This window comes from Aptenodytes patagonicus, chromosome 20 (assembly GCF_965638725.1).
Source record: "Aptenodytes patagonicus chromosome 20, bAptPat1.pri.cur, whole genome shotgun sequence".
Lineage (NCBI taxonomy): Eukaryota > Metazoa > Chordata > Aves > Sphenisciformes > Spheniscidae > Aptenodytes > Aptenodytes patagonicus.
In genome coordinates, this window is record NC_134968.1 from 1,410,101 (window position 1) to 1,430,785 (window position 20,685).

The following is a 20,685-nucleotide window of genomic DNA, read 5'->3' on the forward strand; positions in this document are numbered from 1 at the left end:
TGCTCGGACCCCCGTGTTGGTACCCCCACGCCTTTGCATGCACCATGCTTGCACGCCCATGCCTTTGCACACCCATGCATTTGCACGCCCACGCCTTTGCACGCCCACGCCTTTGCATGCACCATGTTTGCACACCCACGCCTTTGCACGCCCCTTGCTTGCACGCCCACACCTTTGCACACACCACGTTTGCACACCCATGCCTTTGCACACCCCTGCACTTGCACCCCCACGCCTTTGCACCCCCGCGCCTTTGCACCCACCACGTTTGCACACCCATGCATTTGCACCCCCACACCTTCGCACACACCCTGCTCGCACCCCCCCGCTCCCGCGGGCTTTGCACCCCCACACTCGCCTCCCCCCGTCTCCGAACTACACCTCCCAGCAGCCCCCGCGCCGCGCCGCTCCCCCGCCGCCCAATCAGCGCCCGGCTTGCTGGCGGGTGCCACCATGGCGGTGCCCAGGCGCTGAGGGAAGCGTTCGCCGGCCGCCGCGGTGCGGGACGAAGGTGAGGGGCGGCGGGGACGGGCGGGACCAGCGGGGACGGGGGACGGGGGCTCCGGGGCCCTCCGGTGCGGGGGCCGGCCCCGGAGTCCCCCCCCTTCCCGCCCCGGGGGGGTGCCAGGCCCCCAGCCGCGGCCTCCCCTTCGCCGCCGGGCCCCGCTCACCACCGGGCCCTGCTGCCCCCCCCCCCCCCGTAACCCCCAGGAATCCTTCCCCCCTCCCCAAAAAAACCTGTCAGCCCTGCCCTGACACCCTCCCTCCGCAGAGCGCGGCCATGAAGGTGGTGAACCTGAAGCAGGCCATCCTGCAGGCCTGGAAGGAGCGATGGAGCGACTATCAGTGGGCCATAAATATGAAGCGGTTCTTCCCCCGTGGAGCCACCTGGGACATCCTCAACCTGGCAGGTCCGGGGACGTGGGGCTGGGGGAACCGCAGGGTGGGGTGGGGGGCAGAGCAGGGGCGCAGGAGTGGGGTGGATGGGGCTTTCTGCTTCGGGGCTACTTGCTCCGGTGCTGCCCAGGGTGGTCCTGTTAACCTGGCCCAGAGATGGACCCGCAGTTAAGCTGGCCTGTGGTGGAGGGCGGGCCTGGAAGGACACCCAGGCGGGGCTGGGCTGGCCGCTGGCTGCAGCGACACGTGCCGAAACGCACCGCTCTGCCCCAACACCGCTCACCACCCGGCTGCACGCAGGTTCCCGCTAGCTGCCTCAGTTTCCCCCCACTGAGAGGGGATAATGACCCCATCTGCCTCATCAACGCGTCTAGCCAAGGGAGTGAAAAGCGCTGCAAAGGAGCCAGGTGCTGCTCCAAAGGCCGCTTCCCACCCCCGGTTATTAGGATTTCTTTTCTCGTCCCTATTCAAGGGCGTTTGACACAAATCCTGCCAAATGCTGGTACCTGCTGAGCTCCATGGTTTAAAGATTTGCCAAGCTTTTATGCCAATTATAGAAACTTGTTGCTAGTTTTTTTTTTTTTTGTTTGTTTGTTTTTTCTTTCCTGTGCAGCAAGCTCGTGTTTGCAAGCCCTGGATAAACAAACAGAGCGCTGCTCGAGGATTGCTGCACCGGGGGATTTAAAGGGGAATAGCCCCGGTGCAGGCAGCAGCGCTCCTCGCCCCACCGAGGGGGGGGACCTTTCCCCGTTGGGTGTTTTTTTTTCCTCCCTCCGTCCTACCGGTGTTTTTTTCTGGCAGCGTCTGGCCCGTGATGGTGGGTTTTGTCAAACCACGTTCTCACAGCTGAGCTCCTCAGGCCGGGTTTGTCCCCCTCCCGCTCTGGCCCGTGGTGGGGTTAGCGCATGGACGTGCCCAGCCCCACGGCGATGTGGGGCTGGAGGAGCCGAGCTGGAGCTGTGGGGCCTGGCTGTGGCAGCGGGGAGATGGATTTGCTAGGGGGGGGCTGGCACGGCTGGGCGAGTGGGGGCTGTGAGCTCAGCGCTGGGGGACGTGGGGGGCGGTTGGCTCGAGGGCCAGCCCTGCCGCTGGCCAGCTGGTCCCCGGGGCTTGCTGGTGCCCGTTCCCGGCCCGGAGGGACCGGCTCCTGCTGAGGCAGTGAGGCCCGGGGGGCGCTTGGCGTGGGCCCGTCTGCGTAGCCCCAAAAGCAGGGCCAGAGATAATCAGTCCCTACGATTTCTGCAGAAACAGGTTTCTCCTGGCCAACTCTTAGTCCCTCTGCTGGGGAAAGGCTCGTTAGCCCCAGCTTTCCCTCCTCCGCAAGGAGCGGGAGGGAGCCGGGTCCCTTTTTCCCCCCGCTGCAAAAGGGAGGATGCTGACACCGACGCCGTCCTGGGCAGCGCAAGTGTTGTGGGTGTGCAGGGAGGCTGTTCCCGAGGCCCCGACAGTTGTAACAACCGCTGCCTCTGGAGCACTTGCTGCCTCCCTCGCCGCAGCCCTAGAGCCGTCCTTTCCCAAGCTCGTGCCTTTCAGATTTAAACTACAAAGGAGGAAGAGCTGGCACGAGCTGCCGGGATCACGGCGGTGCCCAGCAAATCTATGCTGACACGTCTGCAGTGGGTAACAGCATGTGGCTGGCTCGTGTTGACACTCCCTGATTAGATGGGGAAGGGAGGGCTGCCATTAGCCTTCTGTCCTGGAGCTGAGATGCTTTTGGCCGAGATCTCAGCCTTCGAGCGAGACCCAGGGAGTCTCCTGCTCCCGCGGTCAGGATCCGGTGACGGCTGCTGCTCCTCGTCGTCTTTGGGGCGGCGACTTCCCAAATGGCTGCTGCCCCTTCTTGCATCTGGGTGCTTTGACCTACTTACAGCCCGTGCCGCAGCCCGGGGCCTGCTTTTGGGAGGTGTTTTCTGTGCTCTGCCGTAGTTCAAATGGTCAATTAAAGGCTTGACTGAGCAGATAGGACGGGCAGAGCCCCTCCAGCGTCCACGGGCCGGCGCTGGCAGGCAGCCGGCGGCAGGGAGGGTCAGATGTGCAGGGCTGGTCCCAGCTGAGAGGGGCTGTCTGCCCGGAGTTCAGCCCCAGGTGCCGGAGCAAAAGTCACTCAGCGGAGGATGCGAGACCCTCCTGGGCAGGACGTGGGAGGGAGGGGAACGTGTTTGGAGAGCAGCAGGCGCTGTTTCAGGGCCAGGGTGCCTGGGGAGAGCTGAGTTAGCAGCAGGCTGCTTGCACTGCCTGAATTATTTACCGGCTTTTGCCGTCGGGGATTAGAAAGTTGTGGGATTCAGTTAATTTCAGGGAAGAGCGGTGCAGAGTCGCTGTGGTTAGCACAATTTGCCTTTGCCACCTTTCCTGTGGGATGAGGGCAGAGCGTGTGTGTGTCTGTGTGTCCCCACACCGTGTACGCGCTGACCTGGGACCTCCCGGCCCCTCTCCTTTGCTTGCAGAGGCTCTTCTCGAGCAGGCCATGATCGGGCCGTCACCGAACCCTCTCATCTTGTCCTACCTGAAATACGCTATCAGCTCCCAGGTAATGACACTCCCCGCGCCGCAGACACTGCTGGGTGTCGCTTCGCAGCCCCAATTAGCAGGTGGGCAAAGAAACCGGGCTGCGAAGTCGGTGGTGGGCAGACACCCCAAATCTCCCGTCTGTGCCTCCCCTGGGCTTGGGCAGGCGGTGGAGGGCTCAGCGCGTGCTTGAGGCAGGGATGTTTCTGTAAATAGCCTCTGCCCATCGCCTGGCTGCACGCGGGGTGGGAATCCTTGCCCTCCGAGAGCCTTTGCGCTTGCTGTAAGCTCTGCGCTTTCTTAGCGCGGCATTTAATATCGTCTAAAGTTTGTGTGAAACAAATCAGCTATCACCTAAAAATGTCTGTTTGGATTTGTGCCGGCTCAGCGCCCCAGCCCCGTCTGCGGTGACAGGCGAGGCCCTGACCTTGCCGTTCCTCAGCAACGAGCACCGCGCTGGCAAACATCACCCGCTAACACGACACTGCACCGGGTTTGTTTTGGTTTTGTTTGTAGATGGTGTCTTACTCCACGGTCCTGACGGCCATCAGCAAGGTACGGCTCTGACAGGTGCTGTCTGAGGTTTTCCCCTTTACCTATGACCCACGTATCCATTTCCCTCCCCACAACTCTCGCCAAATATAGGTCAAGTGGAAAACGACATCCCCTGCTGAATCAGCAGCAGTCAGACAGTGCAGATTAGCGCCCGAGTCCTTCCCTGTCCCACTGGGGACAGGCTGCCGCCGTGCCTGGCGGGTCCCGCTCTGGTTTCGGGGACAGCGGCGGGTGTGAAAGCCTCGTCCCTCCGTCCTGTGGGGCCTGGCAGGCTCCTGCCCCGCAGCGCCCTGCGTGTAAACCACGCCTCGGCTGCCGGAAACCACATCCCTCTGTGGCCGGCGGTGCTGGCAGCACCGTGGGGATCCGGAGCTGGCGATGGAAAAGCGGCGCCGCTCACAAGGGAGGGCTGCCAGCACCCAAGCCACGCGGCTGCGGCTGCCCACCCTGCTCAGCTGGCTGGCTTCCCACGGGTGCTCAGCGTTCCTGTGCCTCTTTGATGAGGACGAGCCCTCTGTGGCTGCCTCTGCTCAGCGTTTGGGGCTGCTCCGTGGGGAGCAATAGCCCCTCGCAGGCTGCGTCAGGACCCCCGCCCTCCCCGGGCACTAGCCTTGTCAGGGCGACCTCTGATCTGAAGGAAGAATAATCTAAAGGAGAGTATTTCTCTCCTCCCACCTCCTTGTGGTTACTGGGGGATGGGAGGAGAAAGGCGTTGGTAGTCACGCAATGCCGGTGTTGTTTTGGGGTGCCACAGGCTGAGCTTGAAGCTTGCTGCAGAGCCCTGTCGAGGGCGGGGACCCCTCCAGTGGGGCTCAGCACCGATCCGGGGTGGTGGGCATGTTCCCAGGGGAAGGTAGAGCCAGCGTACGGCTGGCTGACACCGAGCATAGTGGCGGGTCTGCTCCAAATGGCGCAGGCTCGTCGCCGGTCCCCTGGTTGCACGTTGCTGCCTGTTCCGGCAGGGCGGGCAGAGAGCTGACCTTGACAGCTGAGGCTTCCTCCTTCAGATCAGCGTGGGCTGAGAGCAGACCTGTGGGCTAGCTCCGGCCCGGCGGGGCGGCCCCATCTGCTCCGTGAGGAGGCAGGGAGCTGCGCTTCTGCTGCCCACCGTCCTCCCGGCCCCGCGGCCAGCCGGGCTGTTGGCGCGCGCTGCCAGCCCCGCCGAGCTGGGGGTAGGCACGCGGGCTGGCGCTGAGCCACCGCCGCGTCAAGGCAGCCGGTGGGGAGTGGAGCTCAGGCCCCCGCCGCTGTCTCAGGGAGGCTGCTGAGAAAACCCAGCCTCGTCCCCGCTGCCGTGGCCCGGTTGCCTCCTGCAACCCTGGGAGGGCACGACCCAGCCGTCGGACAGCCCTGACCTAGTTCTCATTCGAGTGGCTGCTGGGCAGCTGCCAGGGCGAGCATCCTGCAGCCGGCAGCGCCCGCCCCAGCCCCCGGAGGAAGGGGTTGCGTTTGTTTTTGGAGCCGCTGGAGCCCTGCAGCCCCCATCTGAAATCCTTCCTTGTTCTCCTGCTCTAGTTTGACGACTTCTCCCGGGACCTGTGTGTCCAGTCGCTGCTGGAGATCATGGACATGTTCTGTGACCGCCTCAGGTATGGTGTGGCCCTTCCAGCCCTGCCGCCTCGGCCCCAGGCTGTACCGTGGGCAGTACCGGGAGCCGGTGGGGCCCGGCTGAGCCCAGGATACTTGCCATGGCAGAGGGAGGCAGGTTCCCCCTCCAGCTCCGTGTCCATTCCTGAGTTGCCGTTCCCCTCCGGCTGCCTCAGGCTGGGCTCCCACGCGAGTGCCAGCATGGGGAGAGCAGAGGGAGTCCAAAACCCACCAGCTTTGTGGGAAGCTGCAAGAAACCCACCTCTTCTGGGATAAACGCCTCTGCCGTGATATTCCTGCCTATCAGGTAGATAGGGCTGGGCGTAAGCCCTGTGGCCTGAGGGTGTCTGTCTCCTCAGAGCGTTTCGTTTCTCTTGTGTAGCCTCTGCAGCTTCCCAGGGCCCCGGCTACGTGTCCCTGTCTGTCCCTGTCTAGCAGTGGTCTCGGTCCTGCCTGCTCTGTCCCAGGCATTCCAGGCAGCTGCCTTGTTTTGCTTCGTGCTCTTCCGCTGGTGTTGCAGGACCCAGGGGAGTCCAGACCATTCAGGCCACAAAAACTTTTTTAGAAAGCTCAGAAATCTTCCTGTTAACCCCTGACAGCCTCTTCTGGGAGGCCGGAGCGGAGAGCATGCGGCGGGGGGCAGCGGGAGGAGGAAGGCTGAAGGTAGCAGCTCTTCAATTACATGCAATGAAGCAGCAGCAATGAATATGCATCAGTCACAGATGTTGACAAGGAGCTGTTGCTGGCCAACTGCAGAGCCAGCCACTTAATCCGGTCCCTGCCTAATCTGATCCTCTGCTTAATTCGATCAAAACTTCTGGCCCCAATGATTTGTGCATCAGGAGAGGAAAGCGTTCACCTCTCGCAGCACATTGATCAATGCTGAGCCTCTCTTAGCAAGATAATTTGATTAGAGGCTTGGAAAGTTTCCCTGTAGTAGAGTGGCCAGAGAGGAGGCTGCACTGGGGAGACGTTATTTCCCCTGGCACAGCGGGGATGCTCGTGGGCTGAGCAGGTTGGGATCTGCGGCACAGGAGCCAGGAGCCAGCGGGCACGCTGGGCTGGGAGCACGGGATGTGGGTTTGGATCCCCAGGCTGCCCTGTGTCTGTGCCTCAGTTTCCCTGGGGTGGGAAACGGTGAGCACGGTCCCATTTCTCTCCCCTTCCCAGCTGCCACGGCAAAGCAGAGGAGTGCATCGGCCTCTGCCGGGCGCTGATGAGTGCCCTCAACTGGCTCCTGCGCTGCGCGGCCTTCTACGCCGACAAGGTGAAGGAGACGCTGGAGCAGGTGGCAGCTGAGAGCCAGCTGAAGATGTGTCTGGAGCGGCTGGAGAAGATGCTCGGCAGCACCAAGAACCGCGCCCTGATCCACATCGCGAAGCTGGAGGAGACGTGTATGTCACTGCCCCTGCCCTGCCCCACGGCACGCTCTGCCCATGGCTGCTGCCAGGGCTTCCTCCACGTCGCTGGTGGCCCTGGGGAGACGTCATTGCCACCTCTCCCTTCCCCCTGCCTGGCTCCTGCTGCATTGTCCCTGCGGCTCCAAGCCCATCCATCTTCCAGCCCTGTTGCTGTAACCGTCTCCTCCCTGGCTCCGTGCCACCCTCTGCCCCCCCTCCCCTCCATGCTGCCCTTGGAAGAGGAGCAGAATTAATGTGAAGGCTGCGTGAGCTGTTCCTGGGCGCGTGGCAGGTCCTGTGCTCCGCCAGCGTGCTTGGCACAGCCCTGCACTTTCGGTTGGTGCCTGCGTCTGGCCAAGAGGCTGTGCCAGGCCGAGCCTGAAGCAGGAACTTCATCCCCTGAGTTCGCAGAGGTGTGCCGACTCCTGCTCACCACGGGGCCCGGTGCGGGAGCCCCAGCCTCAGCAGGCCCTCTATGCTGCCATGGGCCTTGGAGGCAGCCTGCCCGGCTTCTCAGCCTGTCGCTGTCCCCTCCACTGAACGCCTGCCCTCCCTCCCCAGCCTCCTGGAGCGCTGTGGAGCAGTCCCTCGTCAAGCTGGGGGAGAGCCTGAACAGCCTCAGCAACTCCCCGCTGCGAAGCCAGGCTGATGACTGCATCTCCCTCATCAAGAGGTAGCTTTGTACCGCTGTCTCTGCGGGCTCGGAGGGTAAAACGGGTCTGAGCCCTGCTCTGGGGGCCGAGAGCCTCCTGCCTCCCTCCACGCTGGCTCCCTGCTTTCCTGTCCCTTCCCGGCTTGGAACCCTGCACCAGCAGCGGGCTGGGGCTGGCGAGAGGCCCTGGGGTAGGAGAGGGGACAGGGCTAGTGGTGACTTGCTGCAAAGGAGTCTTACCCAGGGGTTGCTCCGCTGGCGGCCCTGGGGCCTCTCGCCATCCCTCAGCTGCTCAGGGCCACACCAGAGCTGCCGGCCCTGCTCTGGATCCCCCCGGAGCTGCTCCCAGGGCCTGGGCTGTGGCGCGGGGGCTTGGCTGTGCCCAAGGGCTCCTCTGCAGGGCACAGGAGCTACAAGCTGTCCTGCCCCAGAGAGATGCAGGACAGCAAAGGTCAGGGGCTTGGCCGGAAAGGGAGGATGGGACAGGAGGAGCAAGGATCCGTCCCTGCAAGGCTCCAGTGACCCTGTGCTGTCGTCTCCCACCCAGCATCCCCACCATGCTCTCAGTCCACTCCGAGCAGCTGAACAAGACCGGCTTCCCCACCGTGCATGCCGTGGTGCTGCTGGAGGGGACCATGAACCTCACAGGAGAGACCCAGCCACTGGTGGAGCAGCTGATGATGGTGAAGAGGATGCAGGTACAGAAGTGGCACCTTGTTCTGCTGCTCAGGGTGGCCTGGGGGCTGCGGGACCAGGGCCTTGCTGCAGCTCTGTGCTGTGTACCTCCCTGTGCTGGTCCTGGTCCAAGGGGGTGGGCGCAGCTGCAGGGAGCAGTGTGAGCCCATCAACACCTTCGCAGGGGGGTCAGGGTTTGGCTGTGGTTGGGGGAGTCACTTTATTGCCTTTCCAGCACTGGAGGGTTTTGTCTGTGTGCCCCACAGCGCATCCCCTCCCCGCTCTTTGTGCTGGAGATCTGGAAGGCCTGTTTTGTGGGCCTCATCGAGTCCCCGGAGGGCACGGAGGAGCTGAAGTGGACAGCCTTCACCTTCCTGAAGGTAGGACCTAGCTCTGCCACAAGCACAACACTCCCGAGCCCCGGCCCTGCCGCTGCCTTTTCCCCGCACGCCCGGTCCCTGCCGAGCACCGAACCCTGGCAGACCAATTAGTTCTCCTGTCCCGTAGCGGGCCCCTGGGGTCCCCCCATGCCCTGGCTGAGCCCGCAGCAGCCCTCCTGCAACCCGCTGAGCATCAGCTTTGCTGTCCAGGGCTTCTTTTCAGCCCAGCCCCACTTTATTTTGCAGAGTGGCTTTCCTGGCATGTTGTGGGGGAAATTGTGGCCTTTGAAGGATGCCACAGCAGCTTCGGGGCCTGCGCTCCCACAGCTCAGCGGTGGGCAGCCCCGGAGCAGTCTGCTTCACCTCCTTTCTTTGTACCAGACAAAAGGGATCTGTGTGTAATTTCAGGCCTGACACATGCTCTGGCCTGCGCTGGGCTCCTCCGCAGCCTCAGTCCTCTGCCTGGCTGTTGAGAGGTGGCCATGCTCTGCGGCTCCTTGTGACGGTGGAAGGACCCTGCAGAGGGGAGGCGGGGGGACAAAGTCTCCTGGGCGCGCGGGCTGCTCCAGAAATGCTCCTTTCCCCGGGGCTGGGAGAGCAGCTGCTTGCAGGCGTGTTTCATGTGGGCTCCTGCTGCCTGTGTTGCTGGGAGGTCCTGAGTGCAGAATGGGGTCTGCCTCTGTCAGTCACATCTGTGCCCCGTGTCTTTCAGATCCCCCAGGTCCTGGTTAAACTCAAGAAGTATCCCCAGGGGGAGAAGGTGAGTCTCGAGGGCCGTCGATTGGAGCTGTTTGCCGCGTTGTGCGCACAAGCGAGCTGTGTTTGTCATGATGGTGCTGGTGCCTGGCCAAATTTGCGCGGGGGTGGCTGGGGTAGGAAACGGGCTATGTCCCAACAACCTTCCTCTAACAGACAAGGCGGCATGGGAGGGGAAGGTGGGCTTGTGTTGGCAGCGCTCCGAGCTGAGCGCTTGGCTTTGTGTACGGCAGGACTTCACTGAGGATGTGAACTGTGCCTTCGAGTTCCTGCTGAAGCTGACCCCGCTGCTCGACAAAGCAGATCAGCGATGCAAGTGAGTGCTCGCCGTGTCTGGGGCTGACCCTGCAGCACTGTGAGCCTGTGGCCAGTCTGCGCCACAACAACCCTGTCCCCTCTGCAGGGAGCCACGGTACGGGGTGCTGGGGCAGCTCCTGGCAAGGCTTTTTTAGTTTCTGATCCAATTCCTTCTTTCTGAGGACCTGACGCTGCCAAACGAGCAAGGCAGTGAGTGTCTGACAGCTGATTCACGTGTTGGCGGTGCTGTGTGATATCTGGAGCTGCTTTTGGCCCTGCAGCATCCTCAGAGGGGTGGGAGCAGGGCCAGGAGGGCAACCCAGGAGTCCCCCTGCCCTGTGGCACTGCCTGGGGCAGCAGGAATACTGTCCCTCGGGCTAGCGCTCTCCTCTCTCTTTCAGCTGCGACTGCACGAGTCTACTCCTGCAGGAGTGCAGCAAGCAGGGGCTGCTTTCGGAGGCCAACATGACCAACCTGATTACCAAACGGTACAGCTCCCTCAAAAGTCTGGGTAACCAAGTGGGGTTGGAGCACCTCGTCTTGCTGTCCTTGTGGGGGGGAGCATAAAGGACCAGGTGTGATGCCGCTGGCTGTCCTGCAGCTGGGACACCGTGGCCTGGAGGGACGGGGCTTTGCTTTCAGTGACAGGTTGAGTACAGTCAAAGTCTGTCCTCTTGGAGTGGCAGCTGGTGGTGGCCTGAGGTGGTGGCCTTCCCTCGAGGGTGCTGATGGTGGAGGTGGGTGGGAGGTGGCTGAGCGTGGGGAGGAGTGAGGCAGGGTGATGAATTCCAGCTCACTGGCCCTTCTGTGCGGATCCCCCAGGACGGCGGACAGAGAACACGCTCCGCGCTTGAAATCGGCAGAAAACGCCAACATCCAGCCAAACCCGGGGCTCATCCTGAGGGCCGAGCCGACTGTCACCAACATCCTGAAGGTGAGTCCCCTCCTGCATCCGTGCTGGGCAGGCTGGTCTCGGCCCCGGAGCCGATTTCCAGCAGCACCGGTCTCACCAGGCAGCCGGGGTGGTTGGGAGGTGCCTGATCTCCCCCTGCGCTGGGGTGGAGGAATGGAAGAATCGCTCCCAGCCTTGCCACTCTGCCATGGAGAGCAGGAGCTCCCCTGCGCCTTCCCAGGAAGCCGGAGGAGCCGTCAGGCAGCACGTTGTTGTCAGTGGCAGCAGCCTGAGCCCAGCCAGCTCTGTCCTGCTCTCAGCCGCTTCCCTGCGTGCATCTCCCCCGGTCCCCAGGGGCTACCCCCATCCCTGCGTCACTGTGGTTGCCTCACTGCTGCTGAGCACTAGAGGATGTGTTGCTGCCGGTCATGCTGCCCCGGTGTGCTGCGGCTCTTCCCTGCACTGCCGTGCCCTGCGGTGCCTGGGGCACAGAGGGCTCCATCCCCAACCGCCCGAGCCCTGCGGGTCCCTGCTCACTGAGGCCTCACAGGACAGCTCTGGCAGCCGATCAACTCTGCCCCCGTGGCTGGAGTTTTACTGCTGTTCTGTAGCACACATTCCCCGTGACTTCTCTTTCCTCTGTTTTTTTTTTTGTAGACCATGGATGCGGATCATTCCAAGTCCCCTGAGGGCCTGCTGGGGGTCTTGGGTCACATGCTGTCTGGGAAGAGCCTGGACTTGCTGCTGGCAGCGGCAGCAGCGACGGGCAAGCTGAAATCCTTTGCTCGGAAGTTCATCAAGTGAGTGTCCACCTGGACTGCGCTGTCCCTGGTGACCAGCGGGGCTGGGGTGAGCGGGCAGCCCCCCAAGCTCTCCGTGTGACGGGGCTGGATGTGCCTCTGGCCCAGTGTCTGTGCAGCACTGGATCCAGCAGAGCCCTGGGGAGGGCTGGGATCTCGGGGAGACTGCACCCTGCAGCACCCCATCTCCTTCACTTCTGCTTGAACGGGGCAGAGAATCGAAGTCAGGTTGGTTTAAGGGTATTAAACTGAAAGCGCCGGGACAGCCTCAGATCCAGGGCGCTCGCCGTGTGTGCGCCTTCAGTCCCCAGACGCCTGTGTCCTGGTTAGAGCACATGCACCAGCACGCGTGGGGCTGCGTGACGCGTTTCCTTGGGCAGGGAGGCCTGGGGCAGCTCGAACCACGCCAGCCCGGGCTGGGTGCGCGGCCCTGCTGTGCTCGCTCCATCTGGGGGTTCGTGCCGCTGCGATATGGAGAGGGCCGTGCTCAGAAATCCCCACGCAGCTGGGCAGAGCCGGCTCTGGAGAGGATGCACTCAAATGCCGGGCCAAGTGGGTGTGGGGAAAAGCAGCGTCGCTGGACCTGTTTTGCTGCAGGGGAACAGAGGGAGGAGGCGGCTCACCCCTGCTGTGCCGGAGGGGTGTCTGCAGAGCCGGGCCCCACTTCGGTCCCTGCCCACCCCGCTCCTCCATGTGGGGCACAGAGCTGGGTGCTGGGATGGGGCGCAGGAAGGGGTCTGCAGGCAGGGGCAGCCCCCTGCCTGTCTTGGGGATGGGAAGAGGCTTGTTTCACGTGATGATAACGCTTCACTGCGGCTCTCTGCCCCCTCTAGGCTGAACGAATTCACGAAGCACATCAGCGGAGAAGGCTGTAAGTGCGTGCGTGTCCGTGTGTGGGGTGGTTCGAGCTGTGCTCCCCCCCGCTGCCACGTGCTGGGATGCTGCGGGGCCCGGCCGGATTAAGCTGGGACTGGCTGCGGCGCCAGAGCGAGCCGAGTTGTGCCGGGCCCGGCTGGGGGCTGCCGGCAGGGTGCCCAGCACAGGGGCACATGGCTGGGTGCCAGTGGGGATCTGGGCTCCTGGGGACCTGCTGCCCTCATGCGTGGCACATGCGTGTCCATCCTGAATGTGGGGTGTTCCCTGCTTGCAGGGGAAGAGCTCCTTCTCCCCAGCCCAGCCCGCGGGGCCCCTCGGGGCCGGCCCTGCCCCGGCTCCCTCCCTGGAAGGGGTGATGTGTCAGCACAGAGCCCGAGATAAGGACTCTGACTGCATTTGCGTGTGATGAAACTTGCTGAGTGCTCTGACCTTCCATGGTGCGGGGGGAGCCCGGGGATGGGCTGGGGCTGCCGAACGGGAGGCCAAAGCTGCTTTGGGGGCTCAAGCAGAGGCAGACGGGGTGGAGGGAGGCACTTGGCACATCCCCTGGAGCCCTTGTTCGCACTCAAGCACTTGGGGGGTTAGAAAAGCTGCCTGGAGGAAGCAGGGTCCCGGCCCCCGAGCTCACAGGGTTCCTGCCTGCCTCCTTGTGCCGAGGCTGGAGATCCCCAAGGTCTTTGTTTCTCCTTCCTCAGCCAAAGCAGCCTCGGTTCGGGCCCTGCTCTTCGACATCTCTTTCCTCATGCTGTGCCATGTGGCCCAGACCTACGGCTCGGAGGTAAGCATCCTCCGAGGGGATGGGGCTCTGACCTTGGCGAGTGCAGCCCGTGCACTGCAGCCTGCCAGCCTCCTCTAGTGGCCAGCCTGTCACCGTCCCCACCGTCCCTGCAGCCATCCCTCCATGTGGGGTAAAAGCACCCAGTTTCTTTTGCCTCGTGCGGGTAGAAATCCGTCCCTGCAGGGTCTGTCAGTGCTGGGCGATGGAGCAGGGGTGGCTGCAGCCTTCCTGAGGGCTTTGGTTGTGCTCCCTTTACGGTACCGTGGTATCGGTGGGAACGCTGCCTCCGCACCTTCTCTGGGCTGGCTCTGATCTCACTGGACTTTTCCCAGCATTGCCCCTCGGGTTTGGCACTGGCTGGCCGGGGGGACCCGTGCAGCCAGGCTGAGCGTCAGCCCTCCCCCATGAGAGGAGGAACTTGCAGCCCCACTCAGGAAACAGCACTTTGGTTGCATGAAAATTTTCCAGGTTTCGACATCTGTGTGTGTTGGGAGGCGAAACGATACCGAAACACCGGGAACACGGAGAGGGAGCGAAAGGCGGGTGGGAGGGGGCCTGCCTGGCTGGCCCTGGGGAGCGGGGAGGGGGAGTCCTGGCTGGAGGCAGCTTGGAGCGGACGTGCCCGGGGCTGTCGGATGAGGCCTTATCCCCCGGCCCGGCCCAGAGCGACTTTCCTGACCAGCTGCTGTTGAACAGATGTGCAAAACGTTTTTGACAAAAATAGTGTCCCTTGGGCGATGGCGGACTGAAGGGAGGAAGCGGCGTGCGGGATTCCCAGCTCGTGTGTCGTCCCCCTCCCCTCTCTGGGAGCCCTCCCAGCTGGCTGCCAGCTGGGCTGTGCACCCCGACTCTGGGCTGTGTGCCCCGACCCCGCGGAGCCGTGGGCCAGCCGGCCCCGGTGCTGGGGACCCTGAGCACAGCTCGGCGGGCAGGGGACAAGTGGCCCTTTCCGGGCAGGACGTGGTGACCCCGCTGCACCGCTTGCAGCCCCCTGGGACTGGTCCTGTCCTGACATCTCCCCGAGGGGAGCCGTCGGAGTGCTGCTCTGAGATGGGCCCTGGTCCCCCGGGGAGTCCTCTGGGGGGGAACCACAGCCCACAGGCTGGAAACCGGTGCCTTACTGGGGGCTGACGGGTGCCTTACTGGGGGCTGACGGGTGCCTTACTGGGGGCTGACTGGTGCCTGCGTCTCCCTGCAGGCCACAGGGCGGCGCTGTTCCCCCAGCCATGAGCTCCCCAGGGTGGGGGGGGTCCCACCCCAGGGTGGGGGTCCCCAGCAGGGTCCCTGCGGGGTGCAGGCCGCGTGGCAGACCCTGTGCCTGGGGGTTCCCTCCCAGGTGATCCTGTCGGAGTCGAGCCCGGCGGGCGAGGTGCCCTTCTTCGAGACCTGGATGCTGACCTGCATGCCCGAGGAGGGGAAGATCCTCAACCCCGACCACCCCTGCTTCCGTCCCGACTCCACCAAGGTGGAGTCCCTGGTCGCCCTCCTCAACAACTCCTCTGAGATGAAGCTGGTGTAAGAGCTCAGCCTGCGTGCCCACCCTGCCGGGCTGGGGCAGACCGGGAGGGGAGCACCCACCCCATCTTCCCTGGCCCCGTGGCTGCTCTGAACGAGTGCCTGAACCCCCCGCCTCTCTCTTCCCTGGCAGGCAGATGAAGTGGCATGAGGCATGTCTGAGCATCTCAGCCGCCATCCTGGAGATCCTCAACGCCTGGGAGAACAGCGTCCTCACCTTTGAGTCGATCCAGGTGGGCCTGGTGGGGGGGTGGTGTCAGGCAGAGCTGGGGCACCGGCACTGCGCTGTGTCCTGAGGAGGGGCCAAGGCTTGAGCAGGGCAGGGGTCTCCTGTCCTCCTTCCCTGAATGCTCCTGCAGCCGCTGTGGAGCTCGCTGGCTCCTTCATGACTTGGGTGGGGAACCGATGTGGCTCCGGCTCCTTGATGCTGCCCCGTTGGTGGCAGTAGGGCTGGCAGGGGCAGGTTCACCCCATGGAGGAGAGAAGGGCTTGGACCCGGCAATCAGGGCCCACAGCCCTGGGAGGTGATGCTGAGATAAAGCCTGTGCATCCACACGTCTGTGCTCATCCACCTCCACTCCCACCTCCTCTCCTAGAAAATCACAGACAACATCAAGGGGAAGGTGTGCAGCATGGCGGTGTGCGCGGTGGCCTGGCTGGTGGCCCATGTCCGCATGCTGGGCTTGGATGAGCGGGAGAAGTCCCTGCAGATGATCCGGCAGCTGGCCACCCCCCTGTACGGCGAGAACACGCTGCAGTTCTACAATGAGCGGTGAGCTCCAGTGCACCAGGCCCCGTGCTGTGCCGTCTCCTGCCCTTCTTCTACTTCCCGGGGCCTGCGTGACCCCATCTCTCTCCACCGCAGCGTGGTGATCATGAGCTCCATCCTGGAGCACATGTGCGCGGACGTCCTACAGCAGACAGCCACGCAGATCAAGTTCCCCTCCACGGGCATGGACACCATCCCCTACTGGAACCTGCTGCCCCCCAAGAAGCCCATCAAGGAGGTGCTGACGAGCGTGTTCACCAAGGTGCTGGAGAAGGGCTGGGTCGACAGCCGCTCAATCCACATCTTCGACACCCTGCTGCACATGGGGGGCGTCTACTGGTTCTGCAACAACCTGGTCAAGGTACGGGGTGGAGGAGGGAGGTGGCTGCGACCCCCCAGCGCCGTGGCTGGGTGTCGAGCCCAGGACTGCTGGGTCTAGCCCATGCTCTTAGTGCCCAGGAGTCCTAGTTGTGGCTGGGCTGGCTGCTGTGACAGTGCCGGGCGCTGGAGGCGAGCGGGGCAGGCTCAGCCATGCCCATGCCTCCCTCATCCCTGCCCTCCGCCTTGCAGGAGCTGCTGAAGGAGACGCGGAAGGAGCACACGCTGCGGGCCGTGGAGCTGCTGTATGCCATCTTCTGCTTGGACATGCAGCAGCTGACGCTGACCCTGCTGGGCCACATCCTGCCCAACCTGCTCACGGACTCCTCCAAGTGGCACACCCTCATGGACCCGCCGGGAAAGGCCCTGGCCAAGTAAGACCCCGGACCCGCGGGCACCCTCTCCTTTGGGGCGGGTGGGCCTGTTTGTGGAGATGGGGAGATGCTCTGTGCTGGGACGGGGGTCCCAGCCGCCCGGTTCCCACTCTGGCCCTGGCACGGTGCCGACAGGAGCAGACACGCTGGTGTCCTGGGCCCTGTTCCCTGCTGCCTCTCACCGAGGAGGGACCTGCTGTGTCCCGTCCCAGCGCACGCTCTGGGCTCTGCCGTCTTCCCTTGCTCGTGCGCCGTCATCCGGGTGGGCTGGCAGCACCTTGCAGTGTCCCTGCTCTGTCCCCAGGCTCTCCGTCTGGTGTGCCCTGAGCTCCTACTCCTCCCACAACAAGGGCCAGGCATCTGCCAGGCAGAAGAAGAGGCACCGAGAGGATATTGAGGTGCGTCCGGCGTGGAGTGGGGTTTGGTTGGAGGCTCTCTGCGCAAGAGCGGGCAGTGTCTGCGGGAGGTGATGGTGACGGGAGGAGTGGGTAGCTGAGACCGGACTCCCTACCCAGGTTCTCTGGGCTGCCTGAGGTCCTTTGACCTTAAAATGCGGGGTTTTCCTTTCTCTTTTCTGGGGAAGGGGGGCTGTATGTGGTTGGCCCAGGCTGAGATGCTCTGGGTGAACGGAGATCGTAGTCCTGGGCCATGGGGCTGTGTAGAGCCCAGGGTGGGTCATCAGGCCCGGGGAGGGGGGCCAGAATCCCCCCTCAGAGAGGGGCTGGTGGGGCTGAACTCCCTCTGCCCCCCCAGGATTACATCAGCCTGTTCCCGCTGGACGACACGCAGCCCTCCAAGCTCATGCGCCTGCTGAGCTCCAACGAGGAAGACGCCAACATCCTCTCCAGCCCCAGTAAGTGCGGGCAGGGAGGGCGGCTCCTGGGGAAGGCACCGTCCTGCCTCGCTGCTCGTTTCTGGGTGTGAAATGTGTATTGGCACGAAAACGCTTCTCTTCCCAAGCTGGCCAGGTGAAGATTTTCGAGCACTCAGGTTTGTTTTGCTGAGTTACCCTGGAGCTTTTGCACTTAGAAAAGGTCAAGCTCTTTATTTCTCTGATCAGAAGAACTTAGGAAAGGGGATGAGGTTGCACCTTCCCTCCGTGATGTTGCCACCCAACCCAGTGCGTCACGCACAAGGGGCTCAGGGAGGTTTTGTTTGACTGGCCTTGTCACCCCCAGCCAGTCTGCGTGGGACCGAAGAGCTGATGTGCTGCAGCAAGAACGGCAGGAGGTGACATTCCTGATGTCTGTGGCTAAATCCTGAAATTCCACTGGTGTTAACAAGGCAGCGAGCGGAGCTGATGAGTCCTTACAGTCACGTCTCTCCCTGTAGCGCGGTGCCGCGGGTTGCGACAGCTCCGGCAGGACATGCCGGGGGGAGTCTCTGTGCCCTCCTGCCGCGGCGGGTGCTGTCACGGCTCCCACATATGTTCTCTGAACTCCTGGGCAGTGAGTCAGCATGTTCCTTGGTCATTGTTTCTCCTGATGCCCTTATCCTAAGTTACTCTTTCTTTATTAGTTTTCAACACATCCATCAACCTGTGGTTTTTGTTGGTTTCATTACTGTTGAAATACGGGGTTTTCCCTTTATTTCACTATCTTTTTTTAACTTTTAAGGCAGTTCCACCTCTTTCCAGTGACATTCAGGACTTTTTTGGGCTGTTTGCTGCAGTGATGTGGAAATGCTGCTTCCTGCAGTAGCCACGTAACTCATGTGATTCCATGAGAAAAGTGTGGGAGGGCTTTCTTTTTTTGGTGAGCATCCTCAAAGTAGCACAAGGTGGGTCCTGCTGGTTTTGGCAGTACTATGGGGTCTGCACAAGAGCCTTCCCAGGAGATTCCCGTCCCGTTGGACCGGGGATGGCTCAGTTCCTCTCCAGCAGGAGCACCCAGCAGTGCTTCACAGTTTGGGTCAGATCAATCCCCTTTGGTCTGTCCCAAGATTCGCTGCTAGTCCGTTGGACACGCCTCAGCTCTGGTAGCTAAATTGTACCGAGAATGAGATTTGAGTGCTGCTGTGCAGCTGTCGAACATCTGGCTCGCTCCGCCCAGCCGGCTGCGCTGCAGGCAGCGCGCACAGGATGTGTAGCGTGCGCGTTGCTTCGCCTCGGCAGAGCGCTATTCTTCTCCTCTCCTGATCGTGACATTGCGTTACATTGCTTGTGCCCTCGCGGAGCGTCAGGGACGAGTCACTACTGCAATTAAAACCGAACGGGGAGTAGCAGGGAGGCACACTCACGGTCTCACTCATGCTTACCCTTTGGAGATGTCATTAAACTTGGTCAGACTCAGAATAAATCTGGCTTGTGCAAGAGTGAAGTGTCACACTCCAAGAGCAGCAGTGGCAGCGTGTGGAGCCCTCCCCGGGCTGCTGTGCTCCGTCATGCCTGGGGCATGTGGGGTCCCGTGCTGCCTGCCAGGGCTGCCCACAGCCCGGCAAGAGAGGGACAGTGACCGAGGCAGACCGTCTGCCTGCTGCGTGTCTCTGGTGTGCCCGAGCAGCAAAGGCTCTCCTCGTTTGGGTATGGAGGGCGCCAAGGACCATGGTCCAAACCTCTCCCACGCCATGGGGGAGCTCATGGCAAAGCCCCTTCTGGAACCCAAGGGCTGGGTGAGCTGGAATGGCCAGAGCTGGCCAGGGTGGGCATGTTGGCATGGCTGAGGGGGCCAAGAGGCTGTTCCCGACGCATGTTCTCCTCCCCAACAGATCGCTCGATGAGCAGCTCGCTCTCCGCCTCCCAGCTCCACACCGTCAGCATGAGGGACCCGCTGAACAGGGTGCTAGGTAATGGCGGGGCCGGATCTCAGTGGGGGTACCCAGCGGCGAGGCTTGGCCGTGGGGTCAGATCCAACCGTGCCGAGACACTGGCGGGGACCTGTCCCCTGTGCAGGAGGCTTGGGCCACCCCCGGCCTCCCTGAACTGGCCTGGCTTTCGATATTTCCCTGTCTCCACAGCAAACCTCTTCCTGCTCATCTCTTCCATCCTGGGGGCCAAGACGGCCGGCACCCACACCCAGTTTGTCCAGTGGTTCATGGAGGAGTGCGTGGACTGCCTGGAGCAGGGCAGCCGCGGCAGCATCCTCCAGTTCATGCCCTTCACCATGGTGAGTCCCGCGGCCGTGACATCCTTCTCCCTGGTCGCAGGGTGCTCTGGGGCGCTGGTCCCACGGGACAGACAGGCACTTCCAGGGGAGTCCCGCTGCCCGGCTCTCGTGTCTCTAGCGCTGTTGTGAGTCAGCTGTGTTTCTCCTCTCTCCGGGCAGGTTTCGGAGCTGGTGAAAGTGTCCACCATGTCCAGTCCCAAAATTGTCCTGGCCATCACGGATCTCAGCCTGCCCTTGGGCCGCCGTGTCGCTGCCAAGGCCATCGCTGCGCTGTGAGTGGGGCACCTCCCTTCTGCTGCGCAGGAGAGGGCTGCCGGGCAGCCGCTGGGAACTCCACGAGAACCTGGATGCTGGGGCTGGGACTGGGGTGCCTGGGACAGCCTCTCTGTCGCTGCGGGCTCGGCCTGGCCCTGCCCGGGGGGCTGCTTCCCTCTGCGTTCGGCCTCCCAGAGGCATCCCCTTGCTGCCTCGCGATGGGCTTTCAGAGACTGAGACAAACCCCCTGCTTTTTTTTCTATAATTAATTCAGTCCTTTTGTAGAACCAGGCTTTGCTTCATTTCTGGTTGGTTTCCTGACTGCAGCCCAGGGCCCTGGGGCTCCCCAAACCCCTCATCTCAGGGTGAGCTTGATGGTGGGGGTGATGGGAGAGTAGGTGGCCAAGACCTGTGCTGGGCAGGGGAGGGAAATCACACTCGCTCTGTCCCTAACCCGCCTGCCCTGACCCCGGAGAAGCCCGGGAGGGCGGTGGGCTGCCCGTCATGCTCCGTTTGGGGAGTGGGTGCCTGCGGCCGGCCAGCTGCAGATGTGCGGCTGGGTGGAGCGGTGATGCTTTCCTGCTGTGCTGTAAGCTGCAAGCAAATTCTTGTTGGAAATTCCTCCACGTGAGCATGAGTTCACCCCGCGTCCCTGGCTGTGAGCAGGGCACCCAGCGGCCGGTGAGTAACCGCGGCCTCGCCAGCACCACGCCGGCCTCGTGCTGGGAGAGGCTCCTCCGCGGGGCTGTCCCGGCGCCCAGTCAGCTGCTTTGGCGGTGAATCCACCTGTAACTGTCACGAAACCCCGACCCTGAGGGGGTGGCAGGGCCGGGACGGCTTCGCCTCTGCTCCTTTCATTTATGTTTTCTGCTTGACTCATGAGAAAGGGGGAAGCGGTGCCTGGGGTAGCCGGGTGCCAGCCTTCCCCTCGGGCTGCCTCGGCTCAGAGCCTGGTCCCTGCCGCATCCCCGGGGCTGGGCTGTGCCTCCTACCCCCCCTTGGCATTAGCGGGGTTCACAGCCCCTGTTCTGGGGGCTCCAAAGCGAGTGCTTTGGTGGTGCCGGGGGAGAGGCAGCGCGGGGAGGCCCCAGAGCTGTGCCGCAGGGTTTGGGTCAATGCTGGCTGGGGAAAAGGCAGCCGGATGGTGACTCGGGGCCTGCCTGACCCCTGCCTGCTCCTCGGGATGATCTCAGCTCTTGGCTGCTCACAGGCTTTGCTGGAGGGAGAGACCCCGATG

At 63.0% G+C, this 20,685-nt stretch overlaps 1 protein-coding gene across 1 annotated transcript; it reads left to right on the plus strand.

The window, feature by feature from the left end:
- Positions 1–459: 459 nt before the first annotated feature.
- MED24 (mediator complex subunit 24) lies at positions 460–19,735 on the plus strand. The gene is made up of 26 exons (XM_076356748.1): positions 460–511; positions 773–911; positions 3,345–3,427; positions 3,922–3,960; positions 5,476–5,549; positions 6,718–6,941; positions 7,509–7,620; positions 8,147–8,297; positions 8,541–8,654; positions 9,367–9,414; positions 9,644–9,726; positions 10,109–10,195; positions 10,530–10,641; positions 11,257–11,399; positions 12,233–12,270; positions 12,971–13,053; positions 14,390–14,568; positions 14,702–14,801; positions 15,165–15,340; positions 15,434–15,698; positions 15,908–16,089; positions 16,394–16,487; positions 16,843–16,942; positions 18,796–18,873; positions 19,045–19,193; positions 19,353–19,735. The coding sequence occupies exons 2-26, from the start codon at positions 782–784 to the stop codon at positions 19,467–19,469; spliced, it is 2,961 nt and encodes a 986-aa protein (XP_076212863.1). The 5' UTR covers positions 460–511; positions 773–781; the 3' UTR covers positions 19,470–19,735.
- Positions 19,736–20,685: the final 950 nt, after the last annotated feature.